The sequence below is a fragment of the Bubalus kerabau genome, chromosome 2 (assembly GCF_029407905.1).
Source record: "Bubalus kerabau isolate K-KA32 ecotype Philippines breed swamp buffalo chromosome 2, PCC_UOA_SB_1v2, whole genome shotgun sequence".
Lineage (NCBI taxonomy): Eukaryota > Metazoa > Chordata > Mammalia > Artiodactyla > Bovidae > Bubalus > Bubalus kerabau.
This window is the reverse complement of record NC_073625.1, coordinates 75,757,697-75,785,051: the sequence shown is the minus strand read 5'-3', so window position 1 is coordinate 75,785,051 and position 27,355 is coordinate 75,757,697. Positions and strand designations below refer to the sequence as shown.

Here is a 27,355-nt window from a genome sequence, read left to right as displayed (position 1 = left end):
CACAGAAGTTAGAGCATTTCACCTTTACATCACTGGTTCTCACCCAGTTTAGGACAAAAGTAATTGAAAAGGATTATCATCTAAAAATGCTGCTGCTGCTGCTAAGTCACTTCAGTCACGTCCAACTCTGTGCGACCCCATAGACAGCAGCCCACCAGGCTCCCCTGTCCCTGGGATTCTCTGGGCAAGAACACTGGAGTGGGTTGCCATTTCCTTCTCCAATGCATGAAAGTGAAAAGTGAAAGTAAAGTCGCTCAGTCGTGTCCAACTCTTAGTGACCTCATGGACTGCAGCCCACCAGGCTCCTCCGTCCATGGGATTTTCTAGGTAAGAGTACTGGAGGGGGTTGCCATTGCCTTCTCCAATCTAAAAATGATTAAATGCCATCTCTGGAAAAGCTGTTTGCCTCACTCTGATTTCCAGGTGGTAACAATTACTATCACATTGAACACTCACCACTTGCCCATCTAAGTAGAGAAGTGAGAGGGTGAATGAGTCTGAAGACAGAATGTACTTTTCCTTCAGAGTCCCCTGAGAGGCTTGGCAGATGGTAGAGGGCATTTTTGGCTGGCCATTGTCTCTGCTGAATTTAATCCAGGAATAAGTGGATACCAATACTTGCCAGTCATGAGATCTACATTTTCAGTGGAGAATCTTAGTTACAGTCTTATGAAAGGTAAACTATTAAACTACCTTTATGAGGTATAATTTACACACCATAAAATTTACCTGTTTTAAATGTATAATTGAAATGTATAATTTCAATGATATTTTTGTAAATTTATAGAATTAGGTAACCCTTGCCTTACTGAGTTTTAGAACATTCTAATTGAGAAATTTCATGGGATATATGTCTAACTAAATTTCCATTACTCCAAAGAAGATAATATTTACGGTTCTAAGGGGTATGAGGATAAAGAGCAAGAGGAAGTTAGATAAATAATAGGACTTTAAAATTTGATTGAACTTTAAAATATAGTATTAATACAACTGTATATTATTTGAGCAGTGATTGTTTAAACCTTCATGTATGAATTGTCTAATATTGTGAATATATTAATTAATCATAATAAAATTCTTTCAGTTCAGTTCAGTCACTCAGTTGTGTCTGACTCTTTGTGACCCCATGAACCATAGCACACCAGGCCTCCCTGTCCATCATCAACTCCCAGAGTCCACCCAAACCCATGTCCATTGAGTCGGTGATGCCATCCAACCATCTCATCCTCTGTTGCCCCCTTCTCCTGCCCTCAATCTTTGCCAGCATCAGAGTCTTTTCTAATGAGTCAGCTCTTCTCATCAGGTGGCCAAAGTATTGGAGTTTCAACTTCAACATCAATCCTTCCAATGAACACCCAGGACTGATCTCCTTTAGGATGGACTGGTTGGATCTCCTTGCAGCCCAAGGGACTCTCAAGAGTCTTCTCCAACACCACAGTTCAAAAGCATCAATTCTTTGGCACTCAGCTTTCTTTATAGTCCAACTCTCACATCCATAAATGATCATAATGCTTTACTATGAAGCTTAAAAATAGTAAGCATTCAAATATTTAATTTGTAAAATAAATAAAACTAACCACCTTTATGTTTGTTCCATGTTTAAGTATTCCATATACAGAATCAATGAATAAGTTAAATATTAATAAGGAGAAATTTGAATGTGTGTAATGGATATAGGGATAGAAAAGCCACACTTTTCCTTCTAAAATAAGCTCATTATCCATTAATAATAATAGTAATAACTATAGCTAGCACATATAGTGCTTACTATATGATAGATCCTATGCTAAGAACTCATTAAACAATGAACAATTTTTTTAGTCAAAGCTATGGTGTTTCCAGTTGTATGGATGTGAGAGTTGGACTGTGAAGAAAGCTGAGCACTGAAGAATTGGTGCTTTTGAACTGTGGTGTTGGAGAAGACTCTTGAGAGTTCCTTGGGCTGCAAGGAGATCCAACCAGTCCATCCTAAAGGAAATCAGTCCTTAATATTCATTGGAAGGACTGATGTTGAAGCTGAAACTGCAATACTTTGGCCACCTGATGTGAAGAACTGGCTCATTAGAAAAGACCCTGATGCTGGGAAAGATTGAAGGCAGGAACAGAAGGGGGCAACAGGGGATAAGATGGTTGGATGGCATCACCGACTCAATGGACATGAATTTTAGCAAGCTCCGGGAATTGGTGATGGACAGGGAAGCCTGGCGTGCTGAGGTCCACGGGATCGCAGAGTCAGACACGAATGAGCGACTTAATTGAACTGATTTATTTAATCCTCCCTACACTTTGCAATTAAAAAAATGAAAGCATAAGGGGATGGACCTACAGAGAAGTGAAGTAAGTCAGAGAAAGATAAATATCATGATATCACTCATACTGGAATCTAATTTTTAAAATGATAAAAATGATCTTATTTACAAAATAGAAACAGACTTACAGATGTCGAAAACAAACTTATGAGTACTGAAGGGGAAATATAGGGGTGGTGCTAGTGAGGGACAAATCAGGAGCTTGGGATGAACATATGCACACTACCATGTCTAAGATTGATAACTAATAATGACCTATTATATAGCAGAGGGACCTCTGTTCAATATTCCGTGATAACCTGTATGAGAAAAGAATCTAAAAATAATTAATACATGTACAACTGAATCACTTTGCTGTACACCTGAAACTAACACAACATTGTAAATCAACCATAATCCAATAAAATCAAAAGAAAAAAGAAAATGAAGGCACGAGAAGGAAATTTGCAAAGGTTTATATGGAGGATCTCTGATCAGAACTCAGGCGGTCTGGATCCAGTCACTGCTCTTATCTAATCACAAATAACTTTTGGTCAACCTCTTCTCTTATCCTTGCTAAATCGATATCTAGCACTAACAAAGATCTTTTAATTCCTTTATTGTTTTAGTCAACCTTACTAACTGAATTCCATGGCTAAGCATTTGTATGACATGGTCACCAGCAAAAGTTTCTCAGTCCTACTAACCTTCTGCTATACTTAACCTTCAACTTTAGTTTTCATTCAAATACTTAGTTTTTGAGCTCACACACCTAGCTTATCAACAAACAAGAACATAAAAAAAAAAACAAAAAACTAGTGGTTGAGCCACATGGCACTATTTCAGGTGTTGGATGTCCACTCTCTACTGTGCTTTCATCGTTATTCAGGAATTATCTTGTCCTTGACTTATTTTCTTGCTCTTATCTCACAGTGGTTAAACATGTTTATTATCTCAAATTTTGTCACAACTTTATATCCTTTTCTTTCTCAAATGATGAGAAAAAAATGACCAGTAGTTCTAAATCTTCAGAGATTAAATAGGCCAAGAACTAAAAACTACCCATTGGGTTTAACAACTAGGTGATTTTGGGTGTTTTGGAAAATGGAGTTTCAATGTAGTAGAAACATAAGTGAGCCCACAGTGTGTTAAACAATAAATGAGATAATATCTGAAGAACTAATGAAGAAAGGAATGTTATGATCGAGGGAGAGGGAGAGAATTGAGGGCAGAGCTGTCACTCACCTTTGTGGTTTAGAAAGAAGTGTTTTCTGTTGGTGGGCACACTTGTAAGGATTCATAGCTTGAGGAGAGAGAAGCACCTTTGAGCAAAGGAAATAGTCCTTTTTCCATGGGTCAAATGCCCTCATTTGCTTGTTTGCTTGGACATACCTCATACGGTACATGTCTTGTAAAACTGTGATTACCTTGCATGAGGAAGGTTTTTGTTCCTATAGTCATTGGGGTTTTGTTGTTGTTCTTTTTGGTATTCCCCAGAAGCAGTCTGGATGAAGGAATGGAGAAGGCACATTCATTGATTTTTAGGTTGAGGTTTTGCCCTGTGAGTATAGTAAAATCAATCACAAGGAGATAAGATAGTTAATAACACTGGCAAATTTCGTTGGGTAGAGGAATCTAGGAGGGATAGCAAAGGAAGACATGGCATAAATGATTATCCATCCCTCTTTTTCCATATGAAACATCATTTTATCCAGATGCTGGGCAGCAATGCAATAAGGGAAGTGAAGTTGCTCAGTGGTGTCCACCTCTTTGCGACCACATGGACAGTAGCCTACCAGGCTCCGCCATCCATGGGATTTTCCAGGCAAGAATACTGGAGTGGGCTGCCATTAATTCAAGCAGTGAATCCCAATTAAACTAATCATGGTGGTCACATTCCTCTATGTCAGTTGTATAGGGGTAGTCATGTGATTTAGCTCTAGCCAAAGAGATACAGGCTTCCCTGGTGGCTCAGATGGTAAAGTGTCTGCCTGCAATGCTGGAGACCTGGGTTTGATTCCTGGCTCAGGAAGATCCCCTGGAGAAGGAAATGGCAATCCAAACTCCAGCAATCTTGCCTGGAAAATCCCATGGATGGAGGAGCCTGATAGGCTACAGTCCATGGGGTTGCAAAGAGTCAGATACGACTGAGCAACTTCACTTAAAGAGATACGAAGGAAAGTTTTTTCTCAGCAAAAATGCACAGTATAAACATTTTTCTTTCCTTTAGATATGGCCTTATGAGGAATTGTTATTTAGAGTTGTTCAGTTAAGTTCAGTTCAGTTGCTCAGTCGTGTCTCTTTGCAACCGCATGGACTGAAGCACGCCAGGCCTCCCTGTCCATTGCTAACACCCAGAGTTTACTCAAACTCATGTCCATTGAGTCAGTGATGCCATCCAACCATCTCATCCTCTGTTGTTCCCTTCTGTTCCTGCCTTCAATCTTTCCCAGCATCAGGGTCTTTTCTAATGAGTCAGCTCTTCACATCAGGTGGCCAAAGTATTGGAGTTTCAGCTTCAACATCAGTCCTTCAAAATGAATATGAAGGACTGATTTCCTCTAAGATGGACTGGTTGGATCTCCTTGCTGTTCAAGGGACTCCAAGAGTCTTCTACAACACCATGGTTCAAAAGTATCCATTCTTCTGCGCTCAGCTTTCTTTATAGTTCAACTCTCACATCCATACATGACTATTGGAAAAAACCATAGCTTTGACTAGATGGACCTTTGTTGGTAAAGTAATGTCTCTGCTTTTTAATATGCTGTCTAGGTTGGTCATAACTTTACTTCCAAGGAGCAAGCGTCTTTGCATTTCATGGCTGCAGTCACCATCTGCAGTGATTTTGGAGCCCAAGAAAATAAAGTCTGTCACTATTTCCACTGTTTCACCATCTATTTGCCATGAAATGACGGGACCAGATGCCATGAACTTAGTTTTCTAAATGCTGAGTTTTTTTTTTTTTAATTTTATTTTATTTTTAAACTTTACATAATTGAATTAGTTTTGCCAAATATCAAAATGAATCTGCCACAGGTATACATGTGTTTCCCATCCTGAACCCTCCTCCCTCCTCCCTCCCCATTCCATCCCTCTGGGTCATCCCAGTGCACCAGCCCCAAGCATCCAGTATCGTGCATCGAACCTGGACTGGCAACTCGTTTCATACATGATATTTTACATGTTTCAATGCCATTCTCCCAAATCTTCCCACCCTCTCCCTCTCCAGCCAACTTTTTCACTCTCCTCTTTCACCTTCTTCAAGAGGCTCTTTAGTTCTTCTTCGCTTTCTACCATAAGGGTGGTGTCATCTGTATACCTCTCGCTGTTGCTGCTGGTATGAGGAAATGAAAACCAAGGAACCTGGGTCATGAATGACATTATTAAAGATAAAAGGGTTACTATTATTTTCTTCTTTCTGAAGTTTGTCTTCTCAGAAATCACATTCTCCTTTATCATCATTGGTGGTTTTTACTTTGAAATTACTTATTTTTACTTTTCTCTCTGGAGTTTGATTATAGATCTGGTTTTCTTTTTCTCCTAGTGATTTTCAATAGGGGATATATGTTAAAGAATATATTTCATATTATTCTACTTTAAAAATTTTATTATGGTATTTTAAAAACAACTTTACTGAGCTATAATCCACATACCATGAATCTACTTAAAGTGTACAATTCCAATAGTTTTGAGTCTAGCCACAGAGCTGTGCAACCATGACCATGATCAATTCTAGAAAATTTCTATTACACGTAAAAGAAACCCTCTATGCATTAGTGTGTGTATGTGTGCATGTGCATGCATGTGCAGGCACATGCTCACTCACATCCGGTTCTTTGCAACACCATGGACAGATTGTGGTCCGCCAGGCTCCTCTGTCCATGGGATTTTCCTGGCAAGAAATGGGCAGGTTACCATTTCCTCCTCCAGGGGCTCTTCCAAACCCAGGGATTGAACCTGTGTCTCCTGCAAATCAGGTGGATTTTTTTACCGCTGGGCCACCAGGGAAGACCCTACCCATCAGTAGTCACTTTCTATTTCCTTCAGCCCTCTGAAACCAATACTCCGCTTGCTATCTCTACAGATTTACCTCTTCTATGAGCTTTATGGGCAGTGGGGAGTTGTATCATCCATCACTAATCATTAGTATCTAGGAAACTGGCTGGCATATGGGATTTCAATAAATATCTGTTCAGTAGTAAACAAGGTACAAAACACCCCTACTCTCTTGGAGTTTACATCGTAAAAGGGGAGATCAATAAATAAAAAAGAAACACCTAAATTTTAACTGTTTATTGAAATATTTAGATAGTGGAATTAGAGGCTTTTCAGAGATGAGCTGACATTTATGGTGAGACCTCAGTGAATCCTGGGAGGGAAACAGCTATGGGAAGCAAATTCCTAACAGAGGAAAGGGCAAAATCTCAGAGACGAAGTGCTAGGTGGGTTTCAAGAAAGTCAGTGTGATCTCAGACTAGTAAAGCTGGAGAATGGTAAATGATAGAAAGGTAGTCAGGGATCAGATTATGAAGTCTTATTAGGAAGAGCAAGGAGTTTATATTTAACTTCAGGTAAACTAAGTATGGGCTTCCCTTGTGGCTTAGCTGGTAAAGAATCCGGCTGCAATGTGGGAGACCTGGGTTTGACCCCTGGGTTGGGAAGATTCCCCTGGAGAAGGGTAAGACTACCCACTCCAGTATTCTGTCCTGGAGAATTCCTTGGATTATTAAATCCATGGGGTCACAGAGTTGGACATGACTAAGTGACTGTCACTTTCACAAACCAAGCATGTCATTTAGGTTGTAAGATTTATTCCTTGCATGGAGCCTTACTATTCAAACTGGGCTTCCAACCTGCAGTGGCAGCATCACCTCTGGAACTTGCTAAAATTTCAAAATTTGAGTCACCACTCAGAAACAAGAGTCTGAACTTTTAACAGGATCCCTAGGTGATTCATAGTGTAGGGGGAGTTTGTAATTTCCTGGGTTCTGTCTCATAACAACAAAAACTTGAAGCTTGGACCACTGTTACAGTTACATGTTACAGCTCAGTTTTATTTAGAAAGCAAAGGAAAATACAGCCTCGAGGTGTGAGGGCATGCTGCCCCAAAAGACAGAAGAGAAGTGAGGCCTCCTGGTCCAATCAGTCCAATTTTGGCTCCTCTTTTTATATGTCACCCTGACCCCAGGGCCTGCCCTATGTAAACTGGGCTAGCTAGGAGTGCTGGTTGTTCTACCTGAGGGCCTCATTCAGGTCCTTGGATGTTCCTTTGTTCTATTTTCTCCTGCTTTTCCTTTCCTTGTCTTTTAGCTACCACCATTCTGAACTCCTTTTCCCTATTCTAACTACCTAACAATAGGCACATTAAAGCCTGGGAAACACTAGAGAATGGATTGGAGGTGAGAAAAGGAAGAAGAGAAACAGGTTGCCTGAATGAGTGATAGCAAAAAGGATGAGAAGACTGACTTAGTATTTTATGGAGATGCTTGGTTTAGGACTCTAAAGTAGATAAATAGTGATTTCAATAGGCAGGTAGCAATACGAACCTGGATTTCTGAGAAAAGTTTAGGACTGGAAATACAGGTCTGTGATCTACTGGGTATTGCATTTCTGAGTTTCAAGTGTTATTTTATAATTTATAAATGTTTGAATGTTGTCTTTCTGAAGGTTTTCCAAGTCCTCCACTATTTATCTTTGAGGCTGTTACTAGATAATCTTTCATCAAGTCATCATTAATCCTTTCACAAAAAATGTTTTGAACTCTTTAAAATCGAAGGTCCATGGCCGATCAACATGTCCTTCTCCATAGCCTCTTGGATTCGCCACACATCGCGGTCTTAACTGAGACAGATACTCAGCAAGCCTCTCCAAGTTTCTAGATACAGACTAGCTTGGAGACTCCTGGGTTGGTGGCTCCACTTGTTTTAGGGAACAATCTGTAGTCTTAAAAAAAGATCTGGGAATTAAAAGCCAGTTAACGGGAATGAAAGAACGTAAGTATGTTCCAAGTTGGGGAGATCACCTACTAGGCCCCATTCTTAAGCAAAGAGGAAGAGATTGCTTGCTTTATCACTTCCTTAATAAGTGGCCCAGCTGAATCCCAATTTAATGCTCTTGCCTGTCCTGTTTGTCTCCTTAAGAATAGTTGAATTGTTGAAGCTTGTTTACAGTAATTAAAAAGACAAAGGGTCTTTCTTTCTTGAGGTATTGGGCATGGTAAAAGTTCTTTCATAATTTCAATCCTCAATCGCTGGTAACCCTGAGAATAACACCAGAACATTAGAGTATCCCTGGGATGATTTCCGGAGAAGGCAATGGCACCCTACTCCAGCACTTTGCTTGGAAAATCCCATGGGTGGAGGAGCCTGGTAGGCTGCAGTCCAGGGGGTCGCTAAGAGTCGGACACCACTGAGCTACTTCACTTTCACTTTTCACCTTCATGCATTGGAGAAGGAAATGGCAACCCACTCCAGTGTTCTTGCCTGGAGAATCCCAGGGACGGGGGAGCCTGGTGGCTGCTGTCTATGGGGTCACACAGAGTCGGACACGACTGAAGTGACTTAGCAGGGATGATTTCAGGATGTTGCCTTTTGGTTAAACTCGAGACAGAGAAAACCGAGGAGAGTACTGCTAAAGAGGCTATACGAAGATTTTTTTCAACGGTATTGTTCTATCCCTTGACTGTTCTGGGAGAGAACGGATACTTCACTGTTCCCCTCACAGTGAATTCTTGAACTGTCTGAAACACTCAGCTAACAATAAAAACTCTCAAGAGGAAAAGTTCCTTCCAAAAACCCATACATCCATCTGGAAGATATGCTGCCAGTGAGTTGTTTAAAAAAGAAAAGCTGAGGGGCGGGGCGGGGGGGGGGAGGGGAAGCTAAGTTGCTGCGGAGCTAAGAATGAGGTCAGGGTGGGTCAAGGTCTGCCAGGACCCCCGGCGGAACCGCTGAGGGAAGAAAGGGCCGGTCTCCACGGCCTCCAGGTGGGAGCCGCGTGAGTAGGCGGAGGGGCCTGTCTGGGCGCCTCCTCCCTTCGCGGGACGTGCGTCTGGGGATCACTCCGGCCCCGCTCCTCCCCGCCGGCGGGGGGAGAAGGGGGACAGGGGGCCGTCCCATGCGGCTATAAAGGGCCCTGGGCCTCCACAGTTCGCCTCGGCTCGCCCGGGCGTCCTCTGGCTCCGCTCTCGCCGCTTTCTTCCCGGCTAAAGCTCCCGCGGCCGCTCCGGTTCCACTCGACTCTCTCGAGCCTCGGCTACTCGGGCTGCGGCGGAAGATGGCGGCTCCGGCAGGTCCCCCGGCTGAGACGGCTGGGGCCGAATGCTCTGAGGAGGCGCTAGCCGCCGCTCTGGCGGACGTGCCCGAACTAGCCCGCCTTCTAGAGACAGACCCGTACCTGAAGCCCTACGCTCCGGACTTCCAGCGCAGGTACCGCCCCCGACCTTGGAGCTCTCCCCCCATCCCCAGATAACCACCCCCACCCCACCCCGCCACAGCCAACACCCGCCACGCCTCTGAACCAGGAAGCAGGTCTTCTGGGCTCCCGTCGCCCCTTTGCTTCTGTGCATGCGGGCCCCGCCCCTCGTCGGCTCCACCCCCGCCGGCCCCGCCCCACACCTTGGTGGGTTGCAGCTTCTGAGCGTGGACTAAGGGTTGAGTTCAGTAATTGGGTTCAGCAGCTTCCGGAGTTGTGGGTTGACAACTCTTACCGTCCGCCTAGAAGAGAAGCGCTGAATAAACTTTACTCATCCCTGTCTCCTCCCTTCGAATCGGCGATTTTGTGCTACTGGGTGTGTGCTTTGGCTGCCAGCCTGCGCGTTTCCTCGGGGGCTGATGCAGAGGGAGGCCGTGGCACTGCAGGTTTAATGATTCTTCCATGCACCAGGGTGGTCCTGTGAATTTGCGTGTGCACAACACCCGGCCTGTGTAACTGCGCTTTAAAAACTTACTCGTTTATTTAATAGCCAATATTGTGACTTTACATCCAATAGGATTCTTTCAGGCAGCTTCCCCACTCCCCCCACCCCGCCCCGTTGTTAATATTTCTCCTCTCAGAGAAGATTAAATGTATCTTGGTCATCTTGCTCCCCTCCTCCCCCCCCCCCCCTTTTAACCCTCTTAATCCGTGTTTGACATTGTCATCCTGAAGATGGAGAACGTCAAGGAAAGCCAAAATAGAATTAGTATACTTGCCGATTTAGTATACTTTTAGCATATCTCCTCTTATTTTAAAGTTGGTAAGATAATAATTCCAGTAGTCAGCTCAACTTAAAAGGTATAATTTTTAAGACTAAAATAGTTGTTATAGTAGTTATATTTGTGAGATAAGCACATTGTGATTTAATGGTTTCTGCCCTTTTAGCAGAGGCACTTCAAAACTACCATGGCAACAGAGTATACCTAGTCATAGTTTCAAGTAGAATACTTAATAGTAGTTGCTAGCAAGAAGCAGCATTGGGGATAATGAAACACAATTGATTGGTGTTTGGAAAAGAAAGTCTTAGGTTGATGACCTGGCATTGTTACTTATTCAGCACCTCTTTATTAAGGGTCCCTTAGGCTGAGAGGGTAAGGAGTCTGTCTGCAATGTGGGAGACCCAGGATCCATCCCTGGGTTGGGAAAATCGCCTGGAGCAGGAAATGGCAACCAACTCCAGTATTCTTGCCTGGAAAAGCCCATTGATGAAGGAGCCTGGCAGTCTACAGTCTGTGAGATCACAAAGAGTCGGACACGACAGAGCAGTTTCACTTTCTTAGGAACAAAAAGTAAGGGACACAGTTGAATACAACACTTTATTCCAGAGCTTGTATAGCCTAATGCACGGGTGCCTGCTAAATCTCTTCAATAGTGTCTGACTCTGTGCGACCCTATGGACTGTAGCCTACCACACTTCTCTGTCCATGGAACTCTCCAGGTAACAATACTGGGGTGGGTTGCCATGCCCTCCTCCAGGGGATATTCCTGACCCAGTGATGGAACCCATGTGTCATATGTCTCCTTCACTGGCAGGCAGGCTCTTTAACACTAGCACCGCCTAATGCTGTGAGATCTCCTCAAAGGAGTCACCTTGAGTTGTTGCTCAGTTAATCAGATGTTGGGCCTTTATATAAGCCATTTGGGGAACAACCTTGTGAATTGCCTTCAGTTTTTGCAGTAGTGCTTTCAGAGAAATTGAGTATGTAATTATCATTGTTTAAGATTAGATATGATTTAGAAATAGTCAAAAATTTTTAGAGCAAAAGATGATGGTCAGATTTTTTTTGATGTTCTTATTAATAACAACACTAATTTTCTTGGATGCTTTGTAAAATGACACATAAGACATTTCTAAAAGAAGAGGTATGGAAATGTTTTGTCTATGTTTCTTTTCCTCTCTGTTTAAAAAAAGAGTCACAGGTAGATAAACATCCCTTGGTAAGTGTTTCTTTAATGTTCTTTCACTTCAACTCCATTGGGATTGAAGCAGTTTTGATGTGCTTTCATGGTTTGTCAGAACTAATGAGAGGGACAAAGGCCAGAATAAAGACGTGGGGGCATTCCAGTGTTCTTGATGAAAAAGCTGGTCCAGTGGGTCCTTGTGCCTCACTCTGACCTGAATTCTACTTCTGGCCTTGGTTCTGAGTAATTGCCATTTTCCAGCACACATGTTCCATTTAGGCATATCAAATAGTAATTTAGTGTTTGGCAGCAGTAACTTTAACTTTTAGCATTTGAAGAATAAAAGAATTTCTCCTTCATAGAGTTTGGTCCTGATTACTAGTCCTATTTTCTCTTCATTTCTAATCATCCACTCAGGCAGTGTATCTTTGGCCTAACACAAATATACAACCAAACATAGGTGCAAAGTTTGCTTACTAAGCAGTGAAGAAAATTTACAGTGCAAATAACACCAATATAACAATGATGGTGGAGGCAGTTTCTCACTGATGGACTGTCTTATTCTTCTCCAACAACCGTGTCTTCATTAGAAATTTCTCAATATACATTTGTTCTTTCTTACCTTTTCTGTAACTATAAGAATTTTGAATCAAGTGTGATGATTAGTGAATTACTTTGTGCCATAAAATAAAAATTAGACATTATTTTGTGTGATAGGCCATATGATGTCTCATTGATTACCTCCTAAGATAGGATTTTCTTTTTGGCTTTCTGCTTTTTATTTTTTTCCTGTTATTTATATGGCAGTTAGTTGCTGTATCATAATTCAAACATCTTAGTGCTTGAAAACAAGCACTAATTGCTTGTCCCCGTGTTACATGCCAGCAGGAGTCGGGCTCTTCTCATGGCAGTCATTCAAAGATCTAGGCTGAGGAAGCCTTCATTTTGAAACATGTTTCTAAAGTGTCAGTGGCAAGGAACAGAGGAAATGTTGAACTATGCACTGTTTCCTTACAGGTTTTGCCTAGCAATCAGCTACTTCAGCTGATTCATATATTGGCCAGTGTAAGTCAAATGTGACTTCTCAACCGTGTGGGTGGAACAGAAAACACATTTGTGAACAGCAGGATGAACAACCTAGTTGCAGTAATACTTGTATATACCCTCTGTTTAAAGTTTATATAGTAACTTTTATATATATTATAGTATTGAATCCTTATAACAGAACTACAAGGTAGGAAGAGTGGATGCTTTTTTGTTTTTCCTGTTTTACACATGAAGAACCTGAGATCTGGCCCAGTGATGAGTTGTTCTCATGACTCGCTGTAGCTGCAATTAATCTTTCTTTACTAAAACTGTTTCAACAAGTTCATAAAAAACGACTTCTTGGTAATTTAGCACATATTTCTTTATCTCTAGTATTGGACATTTTGGACCACTTATTAGATCCTTGACGCCATGATACTGTAGCTTTTGTTTTTCTTCCATCATCTCTAGTGGTTTCTCCTTAGCCTCTTTCAGATTATTAATATAAGAGATTCTCAGGGCTCTTCGTTTGGTTCCTTTATGTATTTCTATTTTATATGCATACTTTCCCTAGGCATTCTCATCCATCCCAAGAATTCCATCTGTGTACAGAGGCTGCCCACATCTGTTTTCACCCTAAATCTCCCCTGGTCTTAGTCTTCTGGTCTTACTATCAGTGTCTGCATTTTGATGTACTGTAAATGTAATACTCAAAGTGTATAAAACTGAACTTAGGGTTTTTCACCCCAAGCCTGATCATCCTTTTATACCTTTTCTCCATGTGTGGTATTAATTAGTCCTTTCCCCTTTTCCTTTTTGTCTCCAAGTCTAATCAACAGTAGCTCCTAGCTTCTTTCAAGTATATGTGGCACTGTATTCCTACTGCTATGCTCATACTCAAGTTGCTAGTATCTCTAACCTGGTTTATAAAAACAGCTCACAGTTGTTCTCTCTTTTGAAATCTTCTCAACAGTTCCATGGCTCTTAAAATATAGTGTGGTCTCTTTCTCATGACCTAGAAGACTATTATCTGGTCCCTGTTGACTTTTTTAGCATCTGTGTACCTTCCTTCTCACTGGGTACCATCTAATCAGAATGGGGCTCAATGTAAAGAGGAAGCTGGGATGTCTGCAGACTATTCTATAAGGGGCCCCAAAATATCACTAGAATAACTTGAATAGATCGTTACCAAATGTTTAAAGAATATCAATTTGAAGTTTTCTGGAACTTTGTTCTGTCCTGGACACCAGACCATGTTTTGGTCTAGCTGTGGGTTTGGCTGTGGTTCTAGTAGTTTATTTCTTCTGCTTGCTGCATACTTTGCTTCTGTCTTGTTAGTGCCTGTACATGCTTGACGACACAGGCTAGAGATGAATTACATGCCTTTCCTGACCTCTTCTCAGCCTCAAACCTTTTTCCCACCTGTTACCTACCACCTTGGAAACCTGCATTGTAAGGATGATCATCCGCTGTAATCCAGTTGTGTTTTTGCTCTGTTGTGTCTCTCCCTACATTATTTGCTCCTATGGGTGGGTACGCTGTCCATATTCTTTGCTCGCTGTTATATTCTCAGACTGTAAAAATGGTCTATAGGAAACAGTATAGTAGTTGAATGAATGAATTAACGTCTTTTGCATTTGCTTTTCTCTTTTCTACACCAGTAAGTCTCAGGTCAGCTCACTTTAAGCTAAAAAGGTTAGCTAGGATGGATGGACAGAGAAGAAGGGGTAGTTACCAGGAGTTGTGTGTCTAGGGTAAAGGAATGTATGTTCAAGTAAAAAGCTAAAAATAACTGGAGAAATAAAGAAATTTGTTATTAATTAGGTATTTCCATACTCCACAGAGACTATGGGTTTAATCACTGAAGAAATATTCAGTTTGAAGACAGCCTCAGGTCAAATTGCATGCTCAAGAATGGGAAGAGAGGTTTTTGTGAGCCCAACTGTGTTAAGTATCACAATTACAGTGAACATCCCTATTTTGTTAAAAATGAAAATAGCTTTTACACTGGTGTCTAATCAGAATTAGAATGTAGATTAGAGTTTGTATATCAGCAGCCACACCAAAAATTGATTCTCACGGTGCAGGAATTTTATATTGTAGCTGAATGGTGCACTTTTCTCAGTGTCTAGCCAAGTTGTAGACTTTGAAAAAAGTCTATAACTCTAGAATATGTCCATATTCTAGAAGGCAAAAAAGAATCCAAAAATTACCAGTTGTACCTGGCCTGCTCTTCTGTTCTTTGCAGCTAAGATCTGTACTAACTCTTGAGTCACTCCTGAATTCTTTATAGTGATGGGCAAGAGGCTCTGACCTCTTCTCATTTTCAAAGTGCCTTAAAATGACTCCATGGAGCATTTGGTCTAGTGTAGGTTCTAAACTGGTGTAGTGTAGGTTCTAAACTAAAGCCTGCTGCACCATCTCTTAAGAAACGACTTAGTGATAACTTCTCAGAGGATTCAGTTTGGCTCCCACCAGGCTGACCCCAGTTAATCATCGAGATAATAATAACACAGACCCTGTGAAATGTGCTATTGTTTTAGATTGATAAGTATATCATGCTGCTTGTATTTAAAAGCATGTGCTCAACTTGAATTATGCGTATAGAGATATTAAAGGAAAACATGAGTGTTTTCATTGGAGAGAACTGCTACTATCAGGTGCCTTTCATTCTAAAGTGACTTTATTATTTCACTGAAGAGTGGATTCTCTTTTTGTATTGATGTCCACTTATCAGGAGAGGCTCACTACTGTTTTGAGTCCAGATTTTTTTGATCTTAAAATCCAAAATTAGCCCTATTCTGTTTTGTGTTTAGTGTAACAGAAGCCCAGTACATCGAAAGAAGGCAAAAATCCACTTTAGACATATGTTATACAATTTACATTCACTAATTTATTGTGCAGTTGGCATTAAGTTATAGTGGCTATGCTAATGTAGTGATTTCTATTGTTTAAAAGATCATAATAAAAAAAATAAAAGATCATAATAACTTGATCCTAAATTTAGTTTCTTCACATGTAATATGGAAAAAAATGAACATATGGCAGAGTGTCCATGTTGCAAAGTGCAAGAGCAAAATGAAGTTTGAATTTTAGCTGTCATGAATGCTAAATAGCTTCAAACTCAAGGGCAAATTAGTCAACCTCTGTGAACCTTAGTTTCTCTCTCAGAAAAATATTAATTGCTCTCACCTCATAGGGGTGCATTGAGGACGAGGAATATATGTAAAGATAAGCTTTAATCCTGTATCCTGAAATTAACCATCAGATGAAAAACCTGACCAGAAATTCCCTACAGTTCTTTGCTGCTTAACAGCATCTTTATCTTAAGCCTTCTCTTTACCAACAGTGCAACTGTGTGAATGAGGCGAGGAGATGGTAGTTTTAATCATCATCTAATGGAGAAAGAAAAGAATATGTTTAAACTTTGATCCCTAACACGGAGACAAAATCATAAAGCAATTGCCAGTTTACTACAAGCTGAAGGCAAGATGAGTGGTGGGATATAATGAGCACAAAGCTCCGTTTATTGAGACAGGTAAATGCTCGACTGTAGAAACCTAAAGTCACTCTTCTCTTGATCTTCCTTTTCTGTTTTTTGTCTTCTTTCATGTGACTGCTCAGTGTTCATATTCTTGGGCATCAATCAGCTGCAGGGAATTTCTTCCTCCTGAACTCTGGTCACTTGGAGGAATGGTCATACTGAGTTTACTAATAGCAGAAACAACTTTGAAAATAAGTAGGAAAAATATATAATAGCAGCTTAAAATTTTGCAAATGAGAGAATTATCTAGTGGGAGTCTGAACTTATGATCTATTAATAAAAAATTTAAATCCCATGTCTTACCTTGTCTATTTTATCCTCTCTTTTTATCTGATGATTTCAGTTATTTTCAGTATGTTTGAATTTGTAGTAAGATACATAAAACAAAGGAATGAAATATTCATGTGTGTTTTAGTAGATCCATTGAGGAATAAATTGTCATTAGATGGTTTCTGGGTATATCCTCTAGGTGATAATCCAAAATGTGATAATTAGAAACCAAGTCTGCATATATATTTCTTATATATGTAACCTTGAAGTTTTCCAAATATTTAGCAAGTGAGAAATATTTTTTCTTACTAATAAAATCATATGCTACTCAATATCATCAATTTATTTTTATTTTCATAAATGATAAGCAGCTAGTCACAGATAGTATTTAATTATGAATAACTGCATAATACAAGTACATTCCCTATTTTTGAACATGATCAAATCAGTTATGTATTTAGGTATATGTAACAGAAATCAAACATGCTCTCAAAGAACAGAAAATCCCACAAACTGTGACTTATGGACATAGAGTTTTGTATTTTTCACAAAGAACGTGAAGGTAAGTGATTTGGTCCTAAGCATTGATTCATCATTTATCTTTGACCTCTACTATCTTTAGCATATGGTTTTCATTTTTACTCTTAGAAGATGGCTGGGCATATCTTGAGACCATATCTATCTTCCTAACAGGAATACAAGCCAACTCACTATGTCCAATTTTAGCCAAGCATGTGTTAGTTTACCTGTAAACTCCATCTCATTCTTAGAGTTTGCAAATTATTGACTAGAGCTGTCCCATGTCATGGCCATCCTTAGCTGAAAGTGAGCCTGCGTAATCAATGGGCTTTCCATTGCACACATATTCTCCTGAGAAATGCCTTTGACCTCATCTATCACAACTTCACTCAGCTCTTTCCTTTGCTCCAGTGAGGAGTCCATATCTGGCTAAAGATGAAATGTACCAGTGAGATCGTGCTATAGTTCCCCAATATCATATCTGAGTACAAATCTTTATGAGCAGAATCCAGGCATTTCCACTTTGAAGAGAAGTCTGTAGCCAGGTCCCTCAGAATCACCAGCCTCTGGGGCTTGGCTTTCACTTTGCTGTACCCTATCTGTATTTTTCTGAATTCTTCTCCTGGAACATGTACAGACCTTTGTGCTTGCTTTAGTCTGAGATGAACCTATTTGTTTCACCTCTGTCACCTGGCCCAGTGATTTGGGGAGCACTGCTGTCTTCTCTTTTAAATTTCATAGGTATTTTACTCTTAAAAATATGAGGATGTTTTGAGAGGAAATGAGTTTATCAATTACTAAAAATTTTTCCAATTTCTCTTGGGCTCACTCAAAAATGATCTGCTTTATTTTTAAGTTATTTGAAGAATATTGTATTTGTGGAGCTAGAAGAAAGAAAAGAACTAAATTAAAGATGATAAGTTAGTTAATGCTCAGTCTTCAAACTATGAATTGTCTTTTGTTACCTAACTACATACAAGTTTATGGGCTTTCACACTATTCTTCTAAAAGCTTAAGATGTGTATGCTTTGTTCTTCAGAACATACCTGCTACAGACTTAACATATACATATAGGTTTTATCATCATAGTTTCTTCATCATAGTTTCTTATCATCAGTGTTTCTTCTCTGACAATAATGAGCAATTTGTGGAAGAATGGGATTCTCCTTTTTTGTCTTAGACAGTGAAGACAGCATAATGATTCCTCTTTGATATCGAATAGATCAGTAATGTATGTGGGGTCATATTAGTTTTTTTTTTTTTTCTAAGAGGTTATAGGTCTGTTACCCATGATCATTTTATACTGCTATTTGGAGGTCAGGAGTAACTGATGTGTGAGTTACCATTGCTTTTTCATTGTTTTACAGTCTTTTCTCAAGAGGATTGGTTATTTTTCCAGGATTCTAGAGATTCACAACCAAATTCATGTTTGTCATTTCCAAGCTTTTTTCCTCCTCTAGTTCTTATTTTTCAGCATTGATAACCTCTGACATTTTTGTTTGTTTATTTGTGCTTTTGTTTACATGTATGAGTCTTTCATCTTCTTGACCATTTAGGTTGTCAGCGCTCTTTTAGTTGTGTAAATTGTGCTTGCTAGTGATAGGAGTGGGTGAAGTGAATGAGTCCCTTTTTGCTTCACTTCCCTAAAATGCCCTTATTGAAAACTATGTGCTATCCATGTAGTATTAAGGAAACCTCTACTCAGAAATACAACACATAAGCAGGAAATACAGACAAATAAGAAAGCTATCAAAACTGAAGTTGGTTGTGGTAGGTTTAAGGTAACTTTAGAGTTAGAGGACAGTAAAAAATACAGTGTGAATTGTGTTAGACTGGATTTAAAAATTATGTCAAAATAATTACAGACCACAGGAAGTTGCAAAAATAGTACAGAGAAGGTTCCTGTCATAATAGCCAAGCTTGCCCCAGTGGTAATATGTTGCTTAACTGTATTGCAGTTTCAAAACCAGGAAATTGACATTGATACAATCTGCAGACCTTATTTAGTTTTCAACAGTCTCTACATATACTTCTGTGCAGTTTTATTACACGTATACATTCATACAACTGGCATTACAATGAAGATACAGAACCATTCCATCACCACAAAGGAACTCGACATTCATTTATAGTTAAACTACTCCCATTCCCTCCATCCCTAAACTCTGGCAATTACTAATCTGTTTTATATCTCTCTAATATTTTCCATTTTTTTTGAATGTTATATTAATTAAATCATAGAATATATGATCTTTGAAGTTGACTTTTTTTTCACTCAGAGTGTGCCTTTGAGATCCATTCAAATTGCATATATCAGTAGTTTGTTCCTTTTTGTCACTGAATAGTATTCGATTGAATGGGTTTACCACAGTTAATCCATTCACCTGTTGAAGGACATTAGGATTATTTCCAGTTTTTGGCTATTAAAAATATTGCAGTTAAGCTAAGATATATATATTATATTTGGATGTTATTTCTTTGGGAGAACTATGTAGGAGTGTAATTGTTGGGTCCTATGGTAAATGGAGAAGGAAATGGCAACCCACTCCAGTATTCTTGCCTGGAGAATTCCATGGATAGAGGAGCCTGACGGTTCTTCTACAGTCCGTGGAGTCATGTAGAGTCGGATATAACCTAGCAACTGAACAACAACAATAGAAAATGTAGGTTTACGTTTGTATGAAATTGCCAAACTATTTATCATGGTATCTGTATCATTTTGTATTCCCACCAGAACTGTATGAGGGAACTAGTTCATTGCATCCTTCCCAGCATTTGGTAATGCACTTTTAAAAATGTTAGCTCTTATATTAGGTTTGTAGTGATAGGCCAGTGTAGTTTTAATTTGCATTTTTCTAATAGCTGATTATGTTGAAAGTCTTTTAAAGTGTTATTTACCATTTATGTATCCTCTTTGGTGAAATGTCTCTTTCCATCTTTAGTCCATTTGCTAACTGGATTGGTCTTTCTTTTTTTTAATCTTTGAATTTTGAAACTTCTTTACATATTCTAGATACAAATCCACTGTCAGATATTTGTTTTGCAGATATTTTATCCTAGGCTGTAACTTTGCCTTTTCATCTTCGTAACAGTGTCTTGCACAGATAAAAGTTTAAAATTTTGATGAAATCTGTTTATTGATTTTGTTTTGTTGTGTGGGTTGTGTTTTTGTTGTCACCTGTAAGATTTCTTTGTCTAGCTCTAGGATCTGAAGATTTCCTCTGATGTTTTCTCTTAGAAGTTTTATTGTTTTACATTTTACATTTGATCTATTTGGAGTTTAATTTTTGCTTAAGGTTTGAAGGGATTTAAAAAAAAATTCCTTTTTAAGGAATCACTTTCACCTTTAAACTCTGACAGACATATTGGGGAGCCACCTGATCAAAAAAAATTAGCCTTTAGTTAGGTCTCACTGAAATATATAAATGATGACAATTTTTATGTATATTCTAGATTATTAAAAGCAGTGGGAACTAATTAACCTGTCAGTTTTCTTATTTCTAAGATCTTGTTTTAACTTTTGGTTATTATCATATGGCAGCCCATCAAACTTTAGGAAGCAGAAGAAAAATAATTTGTGAAAGATAATAATAATTTATCCTCAAGTAGTTACTTGAGAATTTTTACGGTTTTTAATTTGCATATTTTTTATCATGTTATAGCATTATCCTATTGATTTATATTCCAAACACATATAGATATTACTCTGTACAGATAGGATTTGTAATTTTAATTTCCAAAGTTTTTCTTATTTCATGTCTTCTACTTAGAACCTACTCATTTGTCAGTATTGTATATTTTTCAGTTCTGTATTATTAAAAATATTACTTTGAAAAATAATATTTTATTAACTCAATGTGTCTGTTTACTTGACTTCAATCACAGGTCAATTTCCAAAATTTGATGTTATACTCTCATTTGTAGAAATGAATTTGTTAAATTTTAACAAAGGTAATGCTAATATTAATATTTCCCAAGATTAGTTGCTTTTTAATCTGACTGAGATTAGCCTTTGGTTTTATTTCAGTCTTAATATTTATTTTGATATTTATCAGGATTCATTGTGCTATTAATAATCATAAATCTGGGCATGTCCATTTCCAAGCAAACTGGTTAGATGTTATGAGATGAAACATAACATCTTGTTTGTTAGTAAATTATTTTGCAAAATTTATGAATAAGATAGCTAAAAATTTATCCACTTTAAACAGAAAAGTAAAGTGGAACTTCTGAGAATTTGTACATTCTACAACGATTACTAGCTATGATGGGTCTGAGGCACTAAACATCTGAAAGAGATTTCTGAAAACTCTGTTGATAATAAATAGACATCATCATTGTCACGATAATAATTTTTATTACAATATATGTAAACATCATTTTATGTGCATTGAGCCTGAGATTCATTTTATGTGCATTGAGCCTGAGATTCATTTTATGTGCATTGAGCCTGAGATTCTGCATTTTTAAGAAGCTTCCAATTGATGGTTTTGAACTGTGGTGTTGGAGAAGATTCTTGAGTCCTTTGGACTGCAAGGAGATCAAGTCAGTCAGTCCTAAAGGAAATCAGTCTTGAATATTAATAAGACTGATACTGAAGCTCCAATACTTTGGCCACCTGATGCAGAAAACTGACTCATTAGAAAACACCCTGTTTGCTGGGAAAGATTGAAGGCAGAAGGAGAAGGGGATGACAGAGGATGAGATGGTTGAATGGCATCACTGACTTGATGGATATGAGTTTGAGCAAGTTCCAGGAGTTGGTGATGGACAGGGAAGCCTGGCGTGCTGCAGTTCATGGGGTCACAAAGAGTCAGACACGACTGAGTGACTAAGCTGAACAGATGGTGCTGATGCTACTGTTAATCAGATGGTATTTTGAGGAGCAATGCAAGGTGTGTTTAGTTCTTTAGTTCAAAACTGAGTTTTGTCATGGGCCAAATTAGTTTTAAGCAAATATTCTAGGTTTTTGAAAATAATTAATCCATATATACTAGTTTTGGGATTCCCAGGTGGCTCTAGTGGTAAAGAACCCACCTACCAATGCAGGAGACTTAAGAGACATGTGTTCCATCCCTGGGTCGGGAGGATCCCCTGGAGGAGGGCATGGCAACCCACTCCAGTATTCTTGCCTGGAGAATCCCATGGACATAGGAGCCTGGAGGGCTGCAGTCCATAGGGTCGCACAAAGTTGGACAAGAATGAAGTAACTTTAGCATGTACACATGCATACTAGTATTGTTAATCAGATTTTTATTTCAATGGTCATAATGATTTTCTAACTTGTTTTCAGTAAAAGTGGTTTTATTTTAGTATGAAAGTTACTTTTCTTACATTTTTATCATGAGTTTCACTGAATAGGGGTCTTTAAGATAAGATAGATATAGTGATCACATAAAGAAAATTATTCTCCACATATATTGTTCCAGGGTATACATGGATATATGAGTTACAGGCTGTCGGCTTAATTTTCTATTTAACAAACCAATTTTTGCTATCGTCTTTGTCCCAGGCATTTTTCTATGTGATAGTGGAATAAATAAAAGATAACACTTCCTACTTGATGAGGGGCTTCTCTGGTGGCTCAGATGTAAAGTATCCATGTGCAATGCAGGGGTTGTGGCAGAAGACACAGTTTGGATCCCTGGGTAGGGAAGATCCCCTGGAGGAGGAAATGACAACCCACTCCAGTATTCTTGCTTGGAGAATCCCCGTGGACAGAGGGGCCTAGTGGGCTACAGTCCATGGGGTTGCAGAGTTGGACATGACTGAGCACACACATCATCATACTTGATGGGAGCTCTAATTGAAGAGATTATAAGTAAACATGATTATAGAAGATATTTGTGCATAAAATGCATTGTAAGACAAATAAAATCATGTCCTGTTCTGTTAAGGAAGGGGACTACATAGAACAAAGGAATTCACTTGAATTACGTTAAGCACTTGAAATTATTTCTTTATAAAGAGAGGACTTAGTCTTCAATGTGGACAAAGTCTAAGGGACTCATTTTTTGGAAAGAGTCAAAGGATATGATAGTTAAGATATTAAATTAAAACTACAGTTGGTCCTCAGAGTCTGCAGGTTCCACATCTGAGGATTCAACCAACCATGATTCAAAATATTTGGGAATAAAAAAATTCCAGAAAGTTCCAAAGAGAAAAACTTGGAACTTGCTTTGTGCTGGCAACCGTTTACATAGCATTTACATTGTGTTTACAACTATTTACATATTTACGTTGTATTAGGTATTATAAGTGGAGAAGGCAATGGCACCCCACTCCAGTACTCTTGCCTGGAAAATCGCATGGATGGAGGAGCCTGGTAGGCTGCAGTCCATGGGGTTGCTAAGAGTCGGACTCAACTGAATGACTTCACTTTCACTTTTCATTTTCATTCATTGGAGAAGGAAATGGCAACCCACTCCAGTGTTCTTGCCTGGAGAATCCCAGGGATGGGGGAGCCTGGTGGGCTGCTGTCTATGGGGTCGCACAGAGTCGGACACTACTGAAGCGACTTAGCAGCAGCAGGTATTATAAGTAATCTAGAAATGGCTTAAAGTGTGTAGGAGGATGTGTATAGGTTGTATGCAAATACTACATGCTACACCATTTTATATAAAGGACTTGAGCATTTGTGGATTTAGGTATCTGTAGGGAGTAGGGGGAATTGGTCCTGGAACCAGTCCTGTGTGGATACTGAAGGATGACTGCATAATGAATTATAATTTGACTTTACCCATTTTTGTTGCTTTTAAGTAGAAGTTTATTTGTAAAAATGGTTCAGTTGCAGAATGTGCTTGTGTAAGAATTGTTACATTGTGTAAGAACTGAAGCCTCTAAAATAGTTTATAAATCATATTTGATAACATAATGGTATGTTTCTTTGTAGCAGATAAGCCCCTTTTGGAAGGGATGGTGAACTATTTTTAGAGGCAATAAGGCAGTTCCTAAGTAAGTTAAGGACACCTATTCCTGAATAAGTCAGAGGGACATTTTGATGAGTATCACCCAGTCAGGAAGGTTGCACAAATGCAGATGAACACTGAATGACTCTGCCTGACCCCACCATAAGCATCTCATCTAGATCAGCTCTATCCAATAGAAATGTAATATGAACCATACATGTAATTTAAAATTTTTTATTAGCCACATTAAAATGGTAAGAAGAAACAGATAAAATCAATTTTTATAATATATACTATTTAACCCAGTGTATTCAAAATATACTGTTTCAGCATTAACAAATTACTGATGAAATATTTCACATTTGTTTTTTATATGAAGTCTTTGGAATGTGATGTGTTTTTTGCATTTACAGCACATCTCAATTGGGACTAACCATATTTCAAGTGCTCAGTAACCACATATGGCTAGTGGCTGCCATATTATAGAGTACAGCCTTAGGTTGTTTATTTCAAAGAGGAGCTTTTTATGGTAAGAGTTGGTATGACCCATAAAGACACTGAAGGGGAAGATTAAGAAGGGAGAAAGATGCGATCAGCCCTGTGTTCATGGTAGCAGAAACAAGTAGACCCGGAGAGATTTTGATTTAGCCTGAGACTCGGAGTCAGAAATTATTGACTGGTAACTTTTTTTTTTTTAATACTTGAAAAAAGATAAATGGGTGGTGGCTTAAATGTTAACATGGAGATATGCCACATACTAAACCCTGAGAGTGTTTACATAGCCATATTTCCCCCAGATTATTTGGCATGGCTTGTCCACCTTGCCCTTTTCGTTTAAGTGATTGCTTATTTGTGTCATATTTTCACATGTTAAATGCATTACTTCTGTCCCATGACAGACACACACACACACAAGAGAGAACAAAAACCTGGGTCAGCCAAGGTAAATCTGGTCCTTCTTGATGAAGTAACTGAGATCAGGTGGCTCCTCTATGCTCTAATAGTCCTAGACCTTTGGGGATATGCAGCCTCACTTTGACTCAGCCCAAGTAACAGCTGTTCCTAATTTCCTTGTCCTGAGAATCCTGCTTATGTGTAGTGACTCATTATGACTTGCATTATTCCTGAGTTGGTCTCTGCTTAGAAGAGAAGAGGGTCGGAAGGATTGCTCCTTGATCACTTTTCAAAGTAATGACAATATTGTGGGTGTTTGTGTACATGAACACGTACATGTTTTCGGTTTTATGCACTTTTCTTCACAGCTTGCTTTCCTTTCCTCTAGATGATAGTTTCTTCAGCCTTCATACTTTTCACTCATTTTGTACCTACTCACTTTGCATACTTAATAGTGACCCTTGTAATAGTAGCTAAAAACATTCCTGTTTATAAAAGTATCTGCCCTCATGAGCGGTCAGATTCTTTCTGTGGAATACTGTTTTCCATCTAGCTTCAGACTTCTGTTTTCCACGGTGTAGCTGCTCAGAACTTGCTGACTCACTGAGCATCCCTGGGATGCTGGCTGTGTGTTTTGAATTTAAGAAGAGAAGAATATGTTGAGGGAACGCATTATTGCCTTTTAGTGTTTTCCATGGAGCTTAGAGTAGAGGTTTGCATGCCAGGGGTGCTTTGCAAATAGATATTGACTGGGGGTCTAGTCCAGCTTGTTCTGTAATATTAGAAATATAGAAATATTTATTGCCATAGTTGTTGGAGGGTCCCTAGAAACGTTTGAAAGTAATTCTTCTATCATGTAGTGGCCTGTGGTGGGCATAACCTTTCCCACATACAGCTTAACCTTTCTCGTGTCTAATACTACTCGTGAAGAAGATTGTAATTGTGCATTGTGCTTTTATCAGGCTGCTGTTCCCAATGCAGTTAGTGTAATTTTTCATTTCCTAACAGTCCTCGGGCAATTCTGCTTAACATGCTTTCTATTTCAGAACACTCTGCTATTTAAAAAACTTCTTTTGCCTCAGGCCCAACATGCTTTTCCAGCCAGGCCACTAATAATTTCTATCCTTGCTGGCTTCATTCACCTTCACTGGTAACATTCTATATAGATTTGCTGGGAATGTCTTTTTTGGTGTGTGTTTAGTGCATAGCAAATGCTGAGATAACTGTGCCTTCTATTTGTCAATGTTACTGTGGCTCACATAATTATTATTTCATTTTTCTTACTAAGGAGACAACATACCTTGTTTTTAATTTTATTTCAGATCTGTTTTAGTTTTCTAGATTGTAAGCCAGACTTCTCTTAATAAACAGAATTCTAACTTTCCACTTGAAGTTTTAAAGTCATCCACAAAATTTTCTTGAACAGTATTCATGCTAGAATAAGAGACTGTTTTACTGATAAATAAAAGACATTCAGTTTCACTTAATAGGCAGCACATTCTTTTTTTAAGGTAGTATCTTAAAAGTGAATGAAACAAATTTCCTGGATTGCCTTCCCAAATGATCAAGAATTAGGCTTGATTTCGGCTTGAGATAGGATAGCATTTTAAGCCAAGGAGAAGCTATTTTGGGTCTGAATCCTGTAATAAAGAAATTCTCTTGAGGGATTTAGGTTTTAATGGGGAAAGTCTGGTAAACAGAGGCATGTAAGGGAAAGCCATTGTTCTCTTATCATTGGCTGATAATGGCTTGCACTGAGATAGATTTTGAAACATCTATAATAAGATGAAGACTTTCAAGACATTCTAGGAATTATATGTATAGAGAGATTCAGGGTTAAAATAAAATGGGAACTCTGGCCATGCTATAAATATGTATTATACATTTGTACACATCATATATATTATATGTGTGCATTTGTGTGTATATAAAAATGGCTTTTATATCATGTCTTGTCTGAGTTGAAATAAAAGTTTTCGCATTCACTGAGCTGATATCTGTATACAAACATGAGAGAAAATGGGGATTTTCCTCTCTTGGGAGATAGTCAGCATAGTGTTAAAAATGAGAAAGGAAGAATACTTTTTTGGGTTATGGTTTGCATTTTAAATTTCATTGCTGTTCCTCTCAACTTCCATCTGTGTTGGCATTTGGGAATCTTGTCGTTGCTCTTTCTCAAGTGGAGTGGAAAAGCTTAGAACAGAATTTACACGTTTAAATACAACCGAGGCTCGATCACATCATGATTCATTCCAGGTCTGAATACTTTTTCTTAGGCTTAAAAAAAATCCAACATTTTATTGAATAAAATATTTCTCAAACTTGTAATGCTACTATTATTCATTATTAGCAGTCGATTTTGCACTAATGGAAAGTTGAGGCTGAAAATACAATGATAGTATTAAAATTTTAGGCACTTAATATTTTATGACATCAAAATGATGTTTTCATATAGATATATTGTTAGGTAATTGCAATTTATTATTGCCATTGTGGTTTTATTTTACTTTACTGTTTGATTAAGGTTC

The 27,355-nt window shown here is 38.7% G+C and overlaps 1 protein-coding gene across 1 annotated transcript in view; it reads left to right on the top strand.

Moving 5' to 3' along the window:
- The first annotated feature begins 9,248 nt into the window (after positions 1-9,248).
- The window catches only part of GBE1 (1,4-alpha-glucan branching enzyme 1), a 318,830-nt gene continuing 300,723 nt past the window's right edge, over positions 9,249-27,355 (top strand). The window contains exon 1 of the mRNA XM_055567831.1: positions 9,249-9,715. Coding sequence (XP_055423806.1) covers positions 9,564-9,715 — 152 coding nt within the window. The 5' untranslated portion in view covers positions 9,249-9,563. The remainder of the gene's footprint in view (positions 9,716-27,355) is intronic.